This window comes from Pseudopodoces humilis, chromosome 11, assembly GCF_049639895.1.
Source record: "Pseudopodoces humilis isolate 2021_Gansu_Grassland_sample_001 chromosome 11, ASM4963989v1, whole genome shotgun sequence".
NCBI classification, from domain to species: Eukaryota; Metazoa; Chordata; class Aves; order Passeriformes; family Paridae; genus Pseudopodoces; species Pseudopodoces humilis.
In genome coordinates, this window is record NC_142210.1 from 17,151,810 (window position 1) to 17,165,308 (window position 13,499).

General features: G+C 42.4%; 1 protein-coding gene across 6 annotated transcripts in view; it reads left to right on the top strand.

The window, feature by feature from the left end:
• The window catches only part of MCF2L2 (MCF.2 cell line derived transforming sequence-like 2), a 155,867-nt gene that overhangs the window by 14,770 nt on the left and 127,598 nt on the right, over positions 1 to 13,499 (top strand). For 4 of the 6 annotated variants that reach the window (XM_005525054.3, XM_088061071.1, XM_088061069.1 and 1 more), the window contains exon 1: positions 6,145 to 6,286. The exons of the other annotated variants lie outside the window; for them this stretch is intronic. In XM_005525054.3, the coding sequence (XP_005525111.2) occupies positions 6,145 to 6,286 (142 nt within the window). Of the gene's footprint in view, positions 1 to 6,144; positions 6,287 to 13,499 lie in introns of those variants that run through there. 6 annotated transcript variants of the gene reach the window in all.

Consider the following 13,499-nt stretch of genomic DNA (forward strand, 5'->3'; position numbering starts at 1 on the left):
ATTTGCTGGTGCTCAGCACAGAGAAATGCCTGTGTGGGCAGGTCCTTCAGGATAGACCTCTGGTTTCTGACAGCAGTCCTGGCCTGGGGAAAAAAAAAGGTCTACTTCACAATAACCAGAGCAGAGGGAAAAAACTCCTCTTTGACTGATTTTATCCTCAGTTCCCTAGATGAACACAAGCCCTGCCCTGGGGATGTTAAAGGGCTGTGTTTGATGTGTATCTGCCAGCTGAGAGCCCAGTCAGACAAAGCAGTGTCTAGGAAAGCTCTACAAAAGCTCTTTCCTTGTGGACTGCACAAAGTGACTGAGTGAACCTCAGTGCACAGACAGGCGAAGAGGGAAAAATCAATAGTCCCTAAGGCCCAATCTCCTACCCCTTGTGGTAACTGATGTTGAGTGCTTGAGAGATGGCAAGAAAACATTGGAAAGGCCTTTACTGTACTTTGTAATGTGAGAAGCTCTTTCTTCCTGTTCAGCTAACATTTGGCATGTGTCCAAAAGCCTGGAGTATCAACAGCCCTTATGATGCTCACAGATGCTATTTTTATCCCTGTGTCTTTCTGGTTCTCCTTTATGTGTTTCAAGTTATGAATTGCAAGCAACAAAAAAATGCTGTTTCCATCAGGGAATGTGCACTGCTGCTCCTCAGGGAAGGAAGCTGTCCTGGTGGTCTTGGCTGCATGGATCCAGCAGCTGTTCTGCACTAGGCGTGCTCCAGAGGTTCCTGGCAGGGAGAAAAAGGTGAAGGGGAAAAGAAAGAGGAATAGAGCAGTGAATCCAGTGCAGTGCTCTGAATGACAGCAAGGATCAGGGTTACCATCTCCTGGAGGTGACTCAGTGTATCTGTGGCAGAGCAGAGAGGAGAAAATAAGTTCCCTTCTTAATGTCCAGAGTCTGTCCTTTCCAGCTCCCATGGGGCTGCTGGAGGGCCATGACACAAAGACTGTGCCCATGCACTGGTGCTGCGCTAGTGATACGGTTTAGGAGCTGGAGAATGGGGTTCTGACATGCCTGGTTTTATACATCACAACCTCCTCTGCGTTACCCAGTGTCTCTCTCATGTATTTCTTTTGCATTTACTTGTCTCTTAGTTTATTCCCGTGATTTTAAGCCAAGAGCCATTTATGTTTTGGGTAGATTCCTCTGAAAGGCTCTTGGTCTCACTTAGGTCTGTAAGAATTTTCATGATCAAGACTGGAATAATGGCATCCAAGCCTAAACCCTGGATCTAGCTACTCTTTGCCCTTGTGCCAGTTACACTTTGGTAACTCTGGGGTCTGTTTGTTTATCTTGCCAAGCAGAGGCCTAGCAGGACTGAAATGCCTTCTGCTCTTGATGATCTGCTCTTAGTTGCAGAGGTCAGGAGAGTCAGGTAAAATAAACCCTGCAGGTGCAGCAACAATTCATGTCCACTGCTTGGCCTGTGAAGATTCTGCTCATCTCCTGATCTCCTGAGAATCTTATCTAATCCAGCAGTGATGTCACTGGATTGGGGGTTTCTTTTTTGTCTGCATTTTTGTTTATTTGTTTTGGATTTTTAATTTTTTTAAAATTATGGTAATGGTCCTTGAAAAACTTTGATGTCTTCACAGCTTTGAGATGACAACAGAAGTTCTTTGGCTAAGGTTGTCCTTTGATCTTCACTATTCACTCCTGCTTTTGGCAGTTTGCGTGGGAGACTGTGTGCGTCAACAGTGGCAGAATTGTTGTTTCCCTCTGCTGAAGGTGACCAAAAATGTTTTGCTTGCCCGTTAAGAAATCACTTTAAGCAGATCAGTGTAATGAGATTCTGAAGCCATATGGCACTGGAATTAGTGCCTTCTAGTGCAGGACTGCCTGTTGTAATTGCAACAGTGCTGTACACTACAAGGAATTTCAAGAACAGTGATGTTTTTTCCTCTGCTTGTTCCTTTAACTCCTTGGGGTTTAAAACAATGTCTGGGATGTAGTCCTTTATTAAAAAAAGGAGGGAGAAGAAGTCCTGGTCTGCTTTTTATTAGTTGGAAGAAAATAAATGAAAGTTAATAAAAATACTAGTTTCTGTTTTCTAGCTGAACACTGGGATGGATGTTACCATTGCACCAAGAGTGCTCTAAAAAGAAAGCTTTGTGTCAAACTACTGAAATGCCTCATGGCTTATCAGATTCATGATCTGGAAAATGGGAAGGCAGAAGGAAGACTATTGAGGTATATGCAAAATGAAAATTTGTTTCAGCATAGCTATCAAAGATTAGTTCAAACATCAGATAAAACATCATGAAATAAGAAAATGTGAAGCTGGGGTTTCAGGGAAGAAATATAGATTATTTTCTTAGCTTCTGTGTGTATTTATAGTGGCATAGGATTTAGATTACTTATTTCTTAGATTTGTGGAATACTACATACATTGATGGGGGGAGCTTCTGGTCTTCATGAATAAATAAGATACCTTTGCTGTTGGGTTTTTATGTTTTGACATTTCTAAAAAGTTGGTGGATAAGAGCAGTAATTTTTTCAGTCTCTTCTACACTAAACTTTCTTAGTGGTTCTTACAAGGCTCTGATGGAAAAGTGATGCCTGTTTCCCCTCAATTGCTTTAATGACTCTGTGGGGTAAGTTGCAAACAACAAGTGTTTTACAGTGTTTTCTAGCTGCCTCATTTGCACTTGCAGCAGAAGCAGATTTCTCGTCTTCCTTCCTCTGACACATAAATGCTGTTCCTAAACTCAAATCTTGATTCTTCACAAGAAATTATGTCCCTTGGGCTCAGCATCATTGAGATCCAACATGTTTGTTCCATGTTTCATGCTTAACAGTGATACCAACCATCACAGCACAAGCATCTTGTTTCATGAGAAGAGGCATGTGACTTAAACAGATTTAACAGCTGACTTTAAATTTGTTGCCCTCCTCTGGCCACACAGTCATGGCAGCAAGCACTTTCCAGCAAGCATCAATTCCAAGGCAAACTGGTATTTCTACTGAAACTAGGAACCAGTGCAGTTCTGCAGGCTGTCTTGGATAATGGCATCTGAGGATATCTGGGTCATGGGTTGTGGGGTGGGGTTTTTTTCTTTCTTTATTTTTTTTTGTGTGGCTTTTTTTAATTTTTAATTTCTGATGACACTTTCTTACATTTATTTACTTGCTTATTCATTGACAGACCAACCCAGATTATGTTTCTAGGCAATGCTGGCAATCCATTACCAGGAAATATCCTCCTCCTTAGATTTTCCAAACATTTTGCTATGGTTGTTTGAAGCAGCAGGAAGGTAATACACTTCCATTCTGAATGATTATGGAGAAGACCCAGGGAAGCATGCTTACCATTTTCTGTACCTGTTTCCTGCACTACAACCTTCTGCACGCAAAGAGCAGTAACTTGCTTTCAAAAAGGTACCTTTCAGCTAATGGAGGAAATTTGTGAATTCTCCATCATCCACACTGTGTGTGCGTTTGGTAACATGTTACGTAAAAGAATTTCTGCAAGGCAGCTCTCTGCAGCTCCTGTGCAGATACAGCCAAACCAATGCAGAAGAGGTAATTTGTGTGGTAGGAAACAAGGTAGGTCTCAGTGCTCTTATGTCCTGTTTTCCATATGTGTCAGGAGAAGCTAGCCCAGCTTGTGAATAGGAATGCAATGAAACTTACAGTAGAGCAAGCAGATCCTTCTGTCCATCCATCCCAGCCCTTGCATCACAGAACTCAGTCCCTGAGGTGACCTTTATGTGCCTTGTTGCTAAATGTGTAGCAGCTGCAGTCAGCTTATTTTTCTGTCTGGAGCTGGGTGATGGCAGTGCTACCCCAGTCAGCAAAGGTTTGTATTTAGCATTGTAATAGATCAGGCTTTCCTAGGGAAAGACTGGGAAGTTATTTTAGATCATTTCCCTTTTGTGTGCTGTTTGGCTACCTGTGCATCCAAAGCTCACACATGGAGCAGATTTTTTCTTGCATCCATTTCCAGCATCAAGTCTCCCCCTTGGAATACAGCATGTCACAGATTCTCCTGTTGCAAATCCATGTGGGTACCCATGGGAAACAGTGTTCACAAGGAAGGGTGGCAGACAGAAATGTATTTCCACAAATGCTGGATTCTCCCTCATTGTTCACCTCTGTGTGTCAGACATGAACATATTGTCAGAAAAGTTTGTTTGCCAAGATATATCACGTTTGTCCGTGTAAGGAAGGACACCTTGAGCCCCTGTAATCAAAGAAATGAGGGAGGAAATGTTTAAAGATAAAACTGCAGGGTTGTGTTTCTAGTTTTCTTATCCCATCATGAAAGTTTTCTACAAAGTATTTCTGCCTTCTGTACCACTGCTCCCCCTATCTGTAAAATATTGCTGTCACCTAGAGATTTCTCTATGGAATCTCTAATAAATATTTTACAAATGCTAATGAATCAGGTTATTCAACTGCTCAGTACTTCAATGTTCTCACTTTGCAGGCAGGATTTTGACAAAGACAAAGAACAGGAGAGCGAGCAACTTCATGCCACATAGCAAATTTGGAGGTGAGGGTAGTAAAAACTTTTACCTTTAAGAGTGGAAATGTCCTTTATAGCATCATTTCATCAAAAGAAGAGGTTCTGAGACTCAGTTCTCAAGTCTGGTAGCTGTTTGACTATATGGCCAGTTTGTGTGTGCGGGGTTAGGAAGCTTAAACCTCTCTCCCTGTGTGGCTGAGGCAGCAGAGCTGGCAGAGGAGAAGTTGCAAGTTCGTGGAATGGGAAAGAAATAGGGGTGGGTGAGTTGATTTCTGTATATTTCAGTTTACAGGCATTCAGAGCAGTCCAGCCAGTTATTCAGCATTTTAGTTATGGTACCATAGGAGGCTTTTTGCTCCTGAGCATCTTTGTCCTCTCTAGGTCATTCACTAATTTAGATTAATTAGCCTTCTGCTTTCCCACTCCATGTCCAGGGATCAGCTGTGATCTGAGCAGGCCACGAGCTGAACTCTGTATGTTCTGGCACTAGGTAAAGTGCCAACAGGTGTTAGTGACTGAGGCAGAGGAAGGCAAAGGTTCTCAGTCTGTGTGTAAAATCCTTGCAGGAAACTCATACTGTGCTCAGGTCACTGCACTTGAGCTCTGGCTGGCAACTCAGCCCTGATTCATTGTGTTCTCATTGCATTCTTTGCACTGTCACCAGTGCTGGCCTTGTGCCTGTTATGCATCTCCTGGGCAGTCCCCTGCCGATCCTAGGGAAAGGTCCTTTTTAATTCACTGTATCAGAATTGAATGCTCTCTGCACTCAGTTTCCCAATAACTAGTTTCTTCATACGGCTCTCTAACCAGTGGTTTGTGTTATAGTAATTGTTAAATGGGAAAAAAAGTCAGCTTAAATATCCAGCCCCTTCAGAGTGGGATTTCTAAATGTATGTTTCAAATATCTGGTTTTGGTGTCTAACTAATGGATCCAACTTCTTTGTTTAAAAAAAATTAGTTGGGGGGTTGCACAGCTAGCAGAACATGTCTGCCAGCAATATTTCCCTTGTCCTCCATTTGCTACTCTGTTCATTTCGATTATCAGATCTTATGAGCAGGGACTGTGCACAGCAGCAGAGGGCTTTTCTGTACAGTTGCAGCCTCCCAGTGCCACTGCCAGACGTGTGAGTAATTGGTTGAGCAGCTCTGCAGAGCAGTCTCCTTGCACCGTCCAAGCTGAAATGCAGAAATAAAAAAATCCATTCTCAGAGATGAAGAATCATAAAATCATAAGCCTGAAAGGGACCAAAAATCACGAAGAGAAACCTTTTCTCAAAGAAAAAAATTTTGCAAACATATCTGGCATGCTTATTAAGAGTAATTCTGTGATCTTGCAATGTGCTTCTGGGATCTTCTCTCTTCATTGTTGCTTATAAGACAGCTTTAAATTAATGATAAGGAAGCCATTCAGGGCATGGGCTGTGCTGAGGTTCACAGCTTTCATTCTGAATGAGAGATTAAAGTAAACTGATATTGAAAGCAAGGAGGGAGAAACAAACACAGTCAGTAAGCCTGTAAAAGTCTTAGCCAATTGCAATGGTGAACATCCTGCTGGCGAGGGTGACCTTGAATGAACTAAGTGGGATAAAGTCACCAGGCTGGACTGACGGCTGAAGAATCAGGCTGGATTCCAGCAAACAGGGAGCAGATTCCTGACAGGAGTCTCCTGAGCTGGGGCAATGGCTTCTCGGTGTCGGAAATGTGGACAACAGGTACCCAGGAATCTGCCTTTCACTGCTGTCCGGATAACAGAAGGAGAAATGAAATCTTATCATGATTTTATAGGAGGATGCATTAGACTGGAGCGCATGGCAAAGAAAGGTATGTGCAGCATCTTTAAACAAAATAACATCTTGTAGTGGTAATTGCATTTCATCCCCAGGCAATTTGCAAAAAAGAGATTATATTCTTAATGCTTTCTCTGAGGAGTCAGTGATAATTAAAGACAAATGGCTGGATTTGGGTATTAACTCAGGTGTGACTGCAGCATTTGACTTGGCTACATTTCTGGGATATTTGCAGTGATTTGACCTAAAGGAGGTTAAAATGAATGCTAGACTCATTCTGAATAAATATTTATTCCATTCAGGTGTTAGACACTGAGTTTTCTGTATAAGTCAGGAGTAGGTGTCTGTGCATGGAAAATACTTTTTAAAAATAAATGTAAAGAGCTGGAGCAGTGGGTGTCATGACCCAGCTGAGCCTGTCACCCTGTGCTTCTAAATTAATGTGTGGAAGGTCAATATCTTCCTTTCTGTAAAGATTTTGGTTTGACTGTATTTAGAAAGTTGCACAATGGAGCTTCTTGTGCTCTGTGTGTCAGCTCAGGTACAGGGCAGTATTCCACTCTCAGGGGGGTTGCTAGTATAAGGTACTGGTGCCTAGCAATTTGTGCTAACTGCATGTTAACTCTGAAGAGGAGTGATGCAGTTGAAATCTAGGCTGTTGACTGTCATTTCATATATCAAGATTGCTGAATCATAGAACACTTTTTCTCTATGTCATTGAGAGGAAGATTTTTTAAAGAGCCCCCTTTCATTTACCCTGTTAACTTGAATAAATACTTAGTAAACCTCAAATCTAGAAATTTATAACATGTTCACTAGTACATGATGAAGATTGCCAAAAGCATGCAATATGATAATACTTGGAAGATAAATTGTTTATTATGATTCAATTATCTCTTCAGCAAAGAGAGTTGCATTTGATCTGGTAAATCGAGAATATTCTGTAGAAAAAGAGGTGGACCAGAAGCAGGGTATCAGCTGCAGCCACTGCTCACAAACTGGGGTTTGCAGATGCTTTTTTTAATAGGGCTCTAACACACAATGTCAGGGTTTGAAAACTGCAAAGCCAGTCCATTGTACCTCTGCTTCTGTGGGTGATCCATCCATGCTGATCTTTGGGCTCAGTGCCTACCTATGCATTGTTGTATTTGGCTGACCTTTCAGTAACACTGATGTTTCCAGTGGCACTCTTTGTACTGAGGCATTCCGAGTTCAGTGTAGCAGGGCAGAAATGTCTGGTGTCCAGTAAAAGACAGTGGAATTCATTGAAGTTCCTTCCTGAATGTTTGATCGGGTTGCTTATGGCTTTGTGGGCCTGTGGACCTGATGGAGGCAGAGCTCAGGCATCTGCTGTTCTTTTTCTTCCTGTAGTAGAGAGGGGAAGAGACTGGTAAGGACTTTGCCATGGTTACTGTTCCCAGGGAAACACCTTCTCTGCCTCTCATGTTGAGAGACTACCTGGCATAGTATTATGGGTGGAAATCCCTTGGAAAATAATTTTTTGCTAGAGAACAGAGAGCATGTCAGATCAGCCTGAGCCTCTTGTCATTTTGCGAGGCAGAAAACATCTTCACCGCTTTAGTGTTAAATTCTGCCAGTGAAGCTGCCGGAGGGGCAGAAGTTCAGTTGTTGCTGAGGACAAGGTGCCTTCAACTGTGGGTATTGGAGCTTGTGTGAGTTGTGAAAACACACCAGGGCAGCTCTGTGTATGGTGACAGTGTTAGAAGGGAGCTGAGGAGTGGCAATGTGGCACAGGATTTCTTGACAACACTGCCTGAGTTGTTTTCTCCTGCTCTGAACTGACTCTGACCTTGTGTTCATTGTGGGGGTGTTTTTGGCCTGTGTTTTCTTGTCTGTAAAACAGGAGTGGGAATTATCTGCCTCCATAAAAAGTGGATCCTGATGATGGAGTTATAACTTCATATTACTACTTTGATGATTAGACCAGTTTTCCTTAGTTGTCTGTGCTGCATAAACACATAGGCAGGAACATTATCTGTCCCAGAGAACTTGGATTCTGTCTGCCCCACCCAGTCCTACAAGCAAAGACTCATTGACTGCCTTTTTCTCAGGCTGACTTTCTCTGAACATAGTGGCAGTGCAGGATCCCTGTGGCATGTTCTGACTTACCATCACTTTAGGAGGAGATACCCTTTCTGCAGTTTAAGGGTCAAGCTGGAGTGTTGCTAAGGTCCAATTGGCTGATGTTTACTCAAGCAAATTTACTTCAAGCACTCCAAAATACGGAGCAATTTTCACCTTGTCCATCCCCAAGACACACATACAGACCATGCCTGTGGAGCCCTTTGAATATTCTGTGGCAATTTTATCTTGTGTATTAGATATCATAATGAGAAGATACAGAAGACTGGCTCCTTGCAACAGGCTATATGAGCTGCCTACAGGCACTGAAGGGCCCTCTGGGCTCTGGTGTACAAGTGGTGCTATTTTGAATACCACTATGTGACCTTGAGACTCTGGGAGCTGCAGCTCCAAGGTGCTGGTTATAGCACAGCTATGAGAACCAAAGGGAAGGAGCCCCCAGAAAGCCAGGCAGAGATGTGGCAGGGACTCCAGTCCAGGGCTGATCATTGCTGGAGTGCTCTCAGCTCCTCACCAAACAGATACTGAGGCTGAAAGCAAAGCATAGCCTCTTGCCATGAAATACATCACTCTTGGACAATGGCTCACGTGTTTTTTCTGCATGGACCTGACAATTTCTGTCACTCAGCTGCTGGTGAACATCTTTAATGCTTGAGGAAACCTCTTGCCAAACCAGCCCCTTTGTCCCCAGATGATCCTAATTAGCCTGTCTTCTTGTGATGCTCAAGTCCTTCAATGAGATCATACACCTACGGCGGTTTTACATGGATGAATGATCCTGTGCTGGCTATGACTATGTCTCTGCATGCTGTGGAGCTTGGGGCTGCAGCAGATTTTATATCTTTAAGGGAATAAATGTGTGTTTTTCATCTGCACTCAAGGCTGGTGGCTGCTTAAATCAGGGTAGTGAATCTGCAGACACTAAGGAGTATGCAGTTTATTATTGAGGCTTTTCAGGATTTTGCTATTACTGCAAAACCAGGCAAGAGGCTTCTTGCCAGTAGGATGGGGACCTGTCTGTTGTGCTGGCAGTGTTTCTGCTTTTCTCCTCTGTAGGAGAGAGGAATGCTGCAGTTTTGTCTGTCCAGCAATCATGGGAACTTGTTCTCAGTCTTACTGATGTGTCTCTCTTACTGCTGGAGTTGAAAACCAATTCTTCAAATCCGTATGTTCAGGGAGAAAAAGGGGCTGAAGTGCTGGAGTGGTTAAGGAATTCTAGTGCTATCTCTGGAAGGAAATCCTATCTGAAATTAATTTGGGCTGAAATTTGTTGGCCTTTTTGGAGCTTCTCCACCTTTAGTAGTAAAATAAATGAGAAATACTCTCCTTTTTCAAATGACTGACTTTTCCACAAAGGTGCTGGTTACTGGAGAAAGTGACTATTTCATGTGAAGACCAAAATCTGAAGTATAAGTGGAAGGTATTTCTAAATCCCTTGAGACTCGGTCATAGAGCCTCCTTGTGCATTGCTCAAAATTGTTCTGGTTTTATTTGAATTCAGTATTTCTTCTTCTCTTTAATAAAAAATGCTACCTAGGGGACCTGGGATAACTTTTTTCAGCTGGCTCTCATTGCATATTAAATAGCTGAAATAAAATATTCTGTTTTCCACAGAGGTTTTTCTGAGAAAAGATGATTGTTTTAGATGCTTGGGTTTCTTTTCACCTGTTCCCATTCATATGCAGTGTGCTCTGCTGTGGTTGAGAAATACTAAAACCCAGTTTACCTAAGCAAAAAGTCCAGACAATTGTAAGAAAAATAGGGAAAGCACAGCTTGATTTTAATTTAAAAGAATTCTGAGAGAGATGTAGTACTGCAAAGATCAAGAGAAAAAATCCTCAGAGGGCAAGTTATAGCAGAGACCTTGTGGGTATTTATGTTTTTCCCTTTCTCCCATGATACCAGAACAAGAAACAATTTAGTGAAATGGGAAGGCATTAAACATGGATAGACAGATTGCTATAATTGGCAATGTTTTGTTAACTTGTGGGACTTATTACCACAATATAATGGTGCAGTTTGTTGGTTTTTTTTTTTATTATCTAATTGTAGTGTAAACTGCCTGGGGAGAAGATTTCAGGGGAGAATGGTGCTAAGTATGCTGGGAGATTGGAGAGTGCCTGTGCAGAGCTCTCACTCTGGTTATGCCCACAGAACTTATTCTCCAAATTCAGCCAGTTCTGCTTCTTCAAGCCCCACTTAAAGACCCAATTCTGCTGTGCTAATGTATTGATTTTTTTATACAAATTATACTGCTGCTTTATTATTTGAATCTTGCGGTGGATTAGTCTGGCCAGTGAGTTTTCTAAGACATGTACTTTCTTTCTTCACCACCTGCACATTGTCTACTAGAAATACTCAGGACCAAGGATAAAGGAATAATAAATAAATGCTTGGTTGAAGCAGCCCAGCTATATATGAATATTTGGACTATGCCAAGTGTCTCGTTGCACAAATTTCTGATCCTATTAGTTGATTCCAGTTTTCAAGGGGAAGAAAAATCCTCTAAGCTTTTATGACTGACAAGAATTATTGACCAAACGTTTTTTTTCCCACCTTTTTCTAAGCTGGAATATCCCAGCATTTTTTTTTTTTTAAATTTTATTTTTTTTGCACAGAGTCAATGCCTTGTTTATATTCAGAACCTGTGCCTATGAATCATTAAACTGGGGATTGCTCAGTTTAGGCTACTTGTCTAAACTCCTGAGTCACTACCTTGAACCAGTATGCTTCTGGGGGTGCCTCTGAACAGGTCTACAGGAGTGAAGATCTGATTTTTAAATTGGGATACTGTTAATTAGTAAGGTCATCATTTGCTAGCATTGGGGAAAGATGAGGTGAAATGGGAAGGGGTAAAGGGATACTGTGTTCCATTCCCCCTTGACTTTACCACTAGACTCAAAAAGTGACATATGTCAGTGAATGGATGAAATTGGGGTCAACTTAAATTTTCAAGTCAAAACCACAATAAGAATCAAAGGCCTGTAAGTCAAAGTGGGAGCTGTGAAACACAAGCCAGTTTCTTTGTTAGGCCATCTCTAGCGGAAACAGTGGATTTGCAGTTGCCTGGCATCTTTAACATAAGATTAAAGAGCTTTCTAAAATGCTGGTTTAATCCAATTTCCATGAACATCTTGTGTGTTCAACAAGTCAAACACAATGAACCTAGTGGTTCTCTCTGGTCCTGCAGTGGAAGAATCTGGGAAGATGATCTCTGAGTTAGAAGCACCTGGGTATGAGCCATTCCTTGTCATGCCTTTGGAGGCCCACACCTGCAGGTATGAACACATGAACATGTGGAGACAGATGCTGACATGGTGCAAGTTATTTCAATGAAACTGAGAGGGTCATGTCCTTGAATACAGGTTCACTTTTTTGAAGTGAACTTAAAATTAAGTGAACTTAAGTGAACTTAAATGGGTAGTAAAGTTGCTTCCCAGTAACAAAAACTGAAATATCATTATTTCCCAGTTCTATGGGTTGTATGCTGGTGGGACAATATTTGGATAGCACAAAATACTGTTCTGCTGAGAGAGGCACAACTGAGCACAGCCTTTTCCGCTTGGCAAAGACATTTTGCCGATGCATACTGAAATTACCTGTTCTAATTACCCAAATGAAAAACATCTGATGTGTAAATTTAGCTTATGAAACATAAAGTACTGCCCAAGGAAGAATGTAGTGTCCTGAGAGGAATTTCTTGCTGCCACTTTCATGGTGAGTTCATTCCTCTCCTTATATTCTAAATCCACATTAGTTTAGTAATTTACATTCACTTGCAAAGTATCGTTTAATCTTCTAACTGCGTGGCTGGATGGATCTGCAACTTCTGCAACATCTCTACACACAGGGTTAAAGTGCTCCTTAGACTGTAACCACCTAGCACATTTATCAGCCGCTGGGATCGATGTAACACCTGTCCGTAAGGCTTTGGAACTTGTCCCTCTGAGCTCCAGGGAGCCAATCCCGGCAGGAAGGTGCCGGACGGTGCCGGGAGAGGGCAGCGCGCTACCCCACATCTGGCTGGGGAGCCAGCTGTGCACAGGCTGTGCTGCTGTCTCGGCTCTCCGGGGCTGAGCTGGGCTCGGTGGGTAACAGGGCTCTGGGCTGTCTGCTCTCCCAGGAGAGCAAAATGTGTCTGGAATGGGAGACAGATTTTGTACATTGGTTACACGTGGGCATGTTTATACTGGTACAGGCAGCAGAGAGTAACATTACACACCCACTGCAGCTGGTGAATTCACTTGTTTGGCAGGCAGTGCAGGGGAGGCTGGGAAAGGAAGCGCAGTGTGAAATCCATGCATCTTGCCACTCTTCCGATGTATCTTTATCCACCAAGTAGTGTCTCTCTGTAAAGCTACAGGTGTCATAAGCTGTCAGGTGTATCTTGTACCGAGCATGGTGATGCACTGCTTAGATCTGGCATTTATTTCTAACTACATAGATCATCCTGTTAGTTTTCTCATGCTATACTACAAGCATTGTCATAGTTTTTGGTTAGCTGCTGAGAGACGGATGGAAATAGTGGGTGTATTATCCTTAAGACATCCACTGTCCAGTGGTTTGTCTGTACAAACAACTTTGGTCTGCTCCTCAATTTACAGCTGGGGAAAACTGACTGATGACCTGGATTCCTCTCCCTGTGCCTCAATTTCCCTATCTATAAAATGAATGGCACTACTCTTTTTGGAGCCTGAAGACACAGAAAAAACAAGATATTACCATTGCATCCCACATCCTAGGGGACAGCTACTGTAGCCTGGGTAAAGAATGACTTGTATCTAAAGCTACTGAGCTGCTGGGGGCTGTGGCAGTAAAGGGACAGTAAATTTTATGAATTAACATTAGTTAGTGTTGCTTCCCAGTATTGCTTCAGACTGCTATAGATGTGATGTTACCTTCATTAAGCCACAAGTGTACTTCCTTCATGCATTGAAAACTTGTGTCCTGAAGTATTCATTGAACTAAATATGTAAAAGTGATTACTCCCCTGTTCAAAACCTGAGGTCATGTTTCCTACCAAATTCATAGGTCTCGTGCTGTCTTCTCCTTTGTCTTTAAATAACAACACTATGTTCTGATGAGTGGGTGTGCCTTCAGGATACTCCGAGACAGCTATTCACTGCAGCACTGCTGGTTTCCCT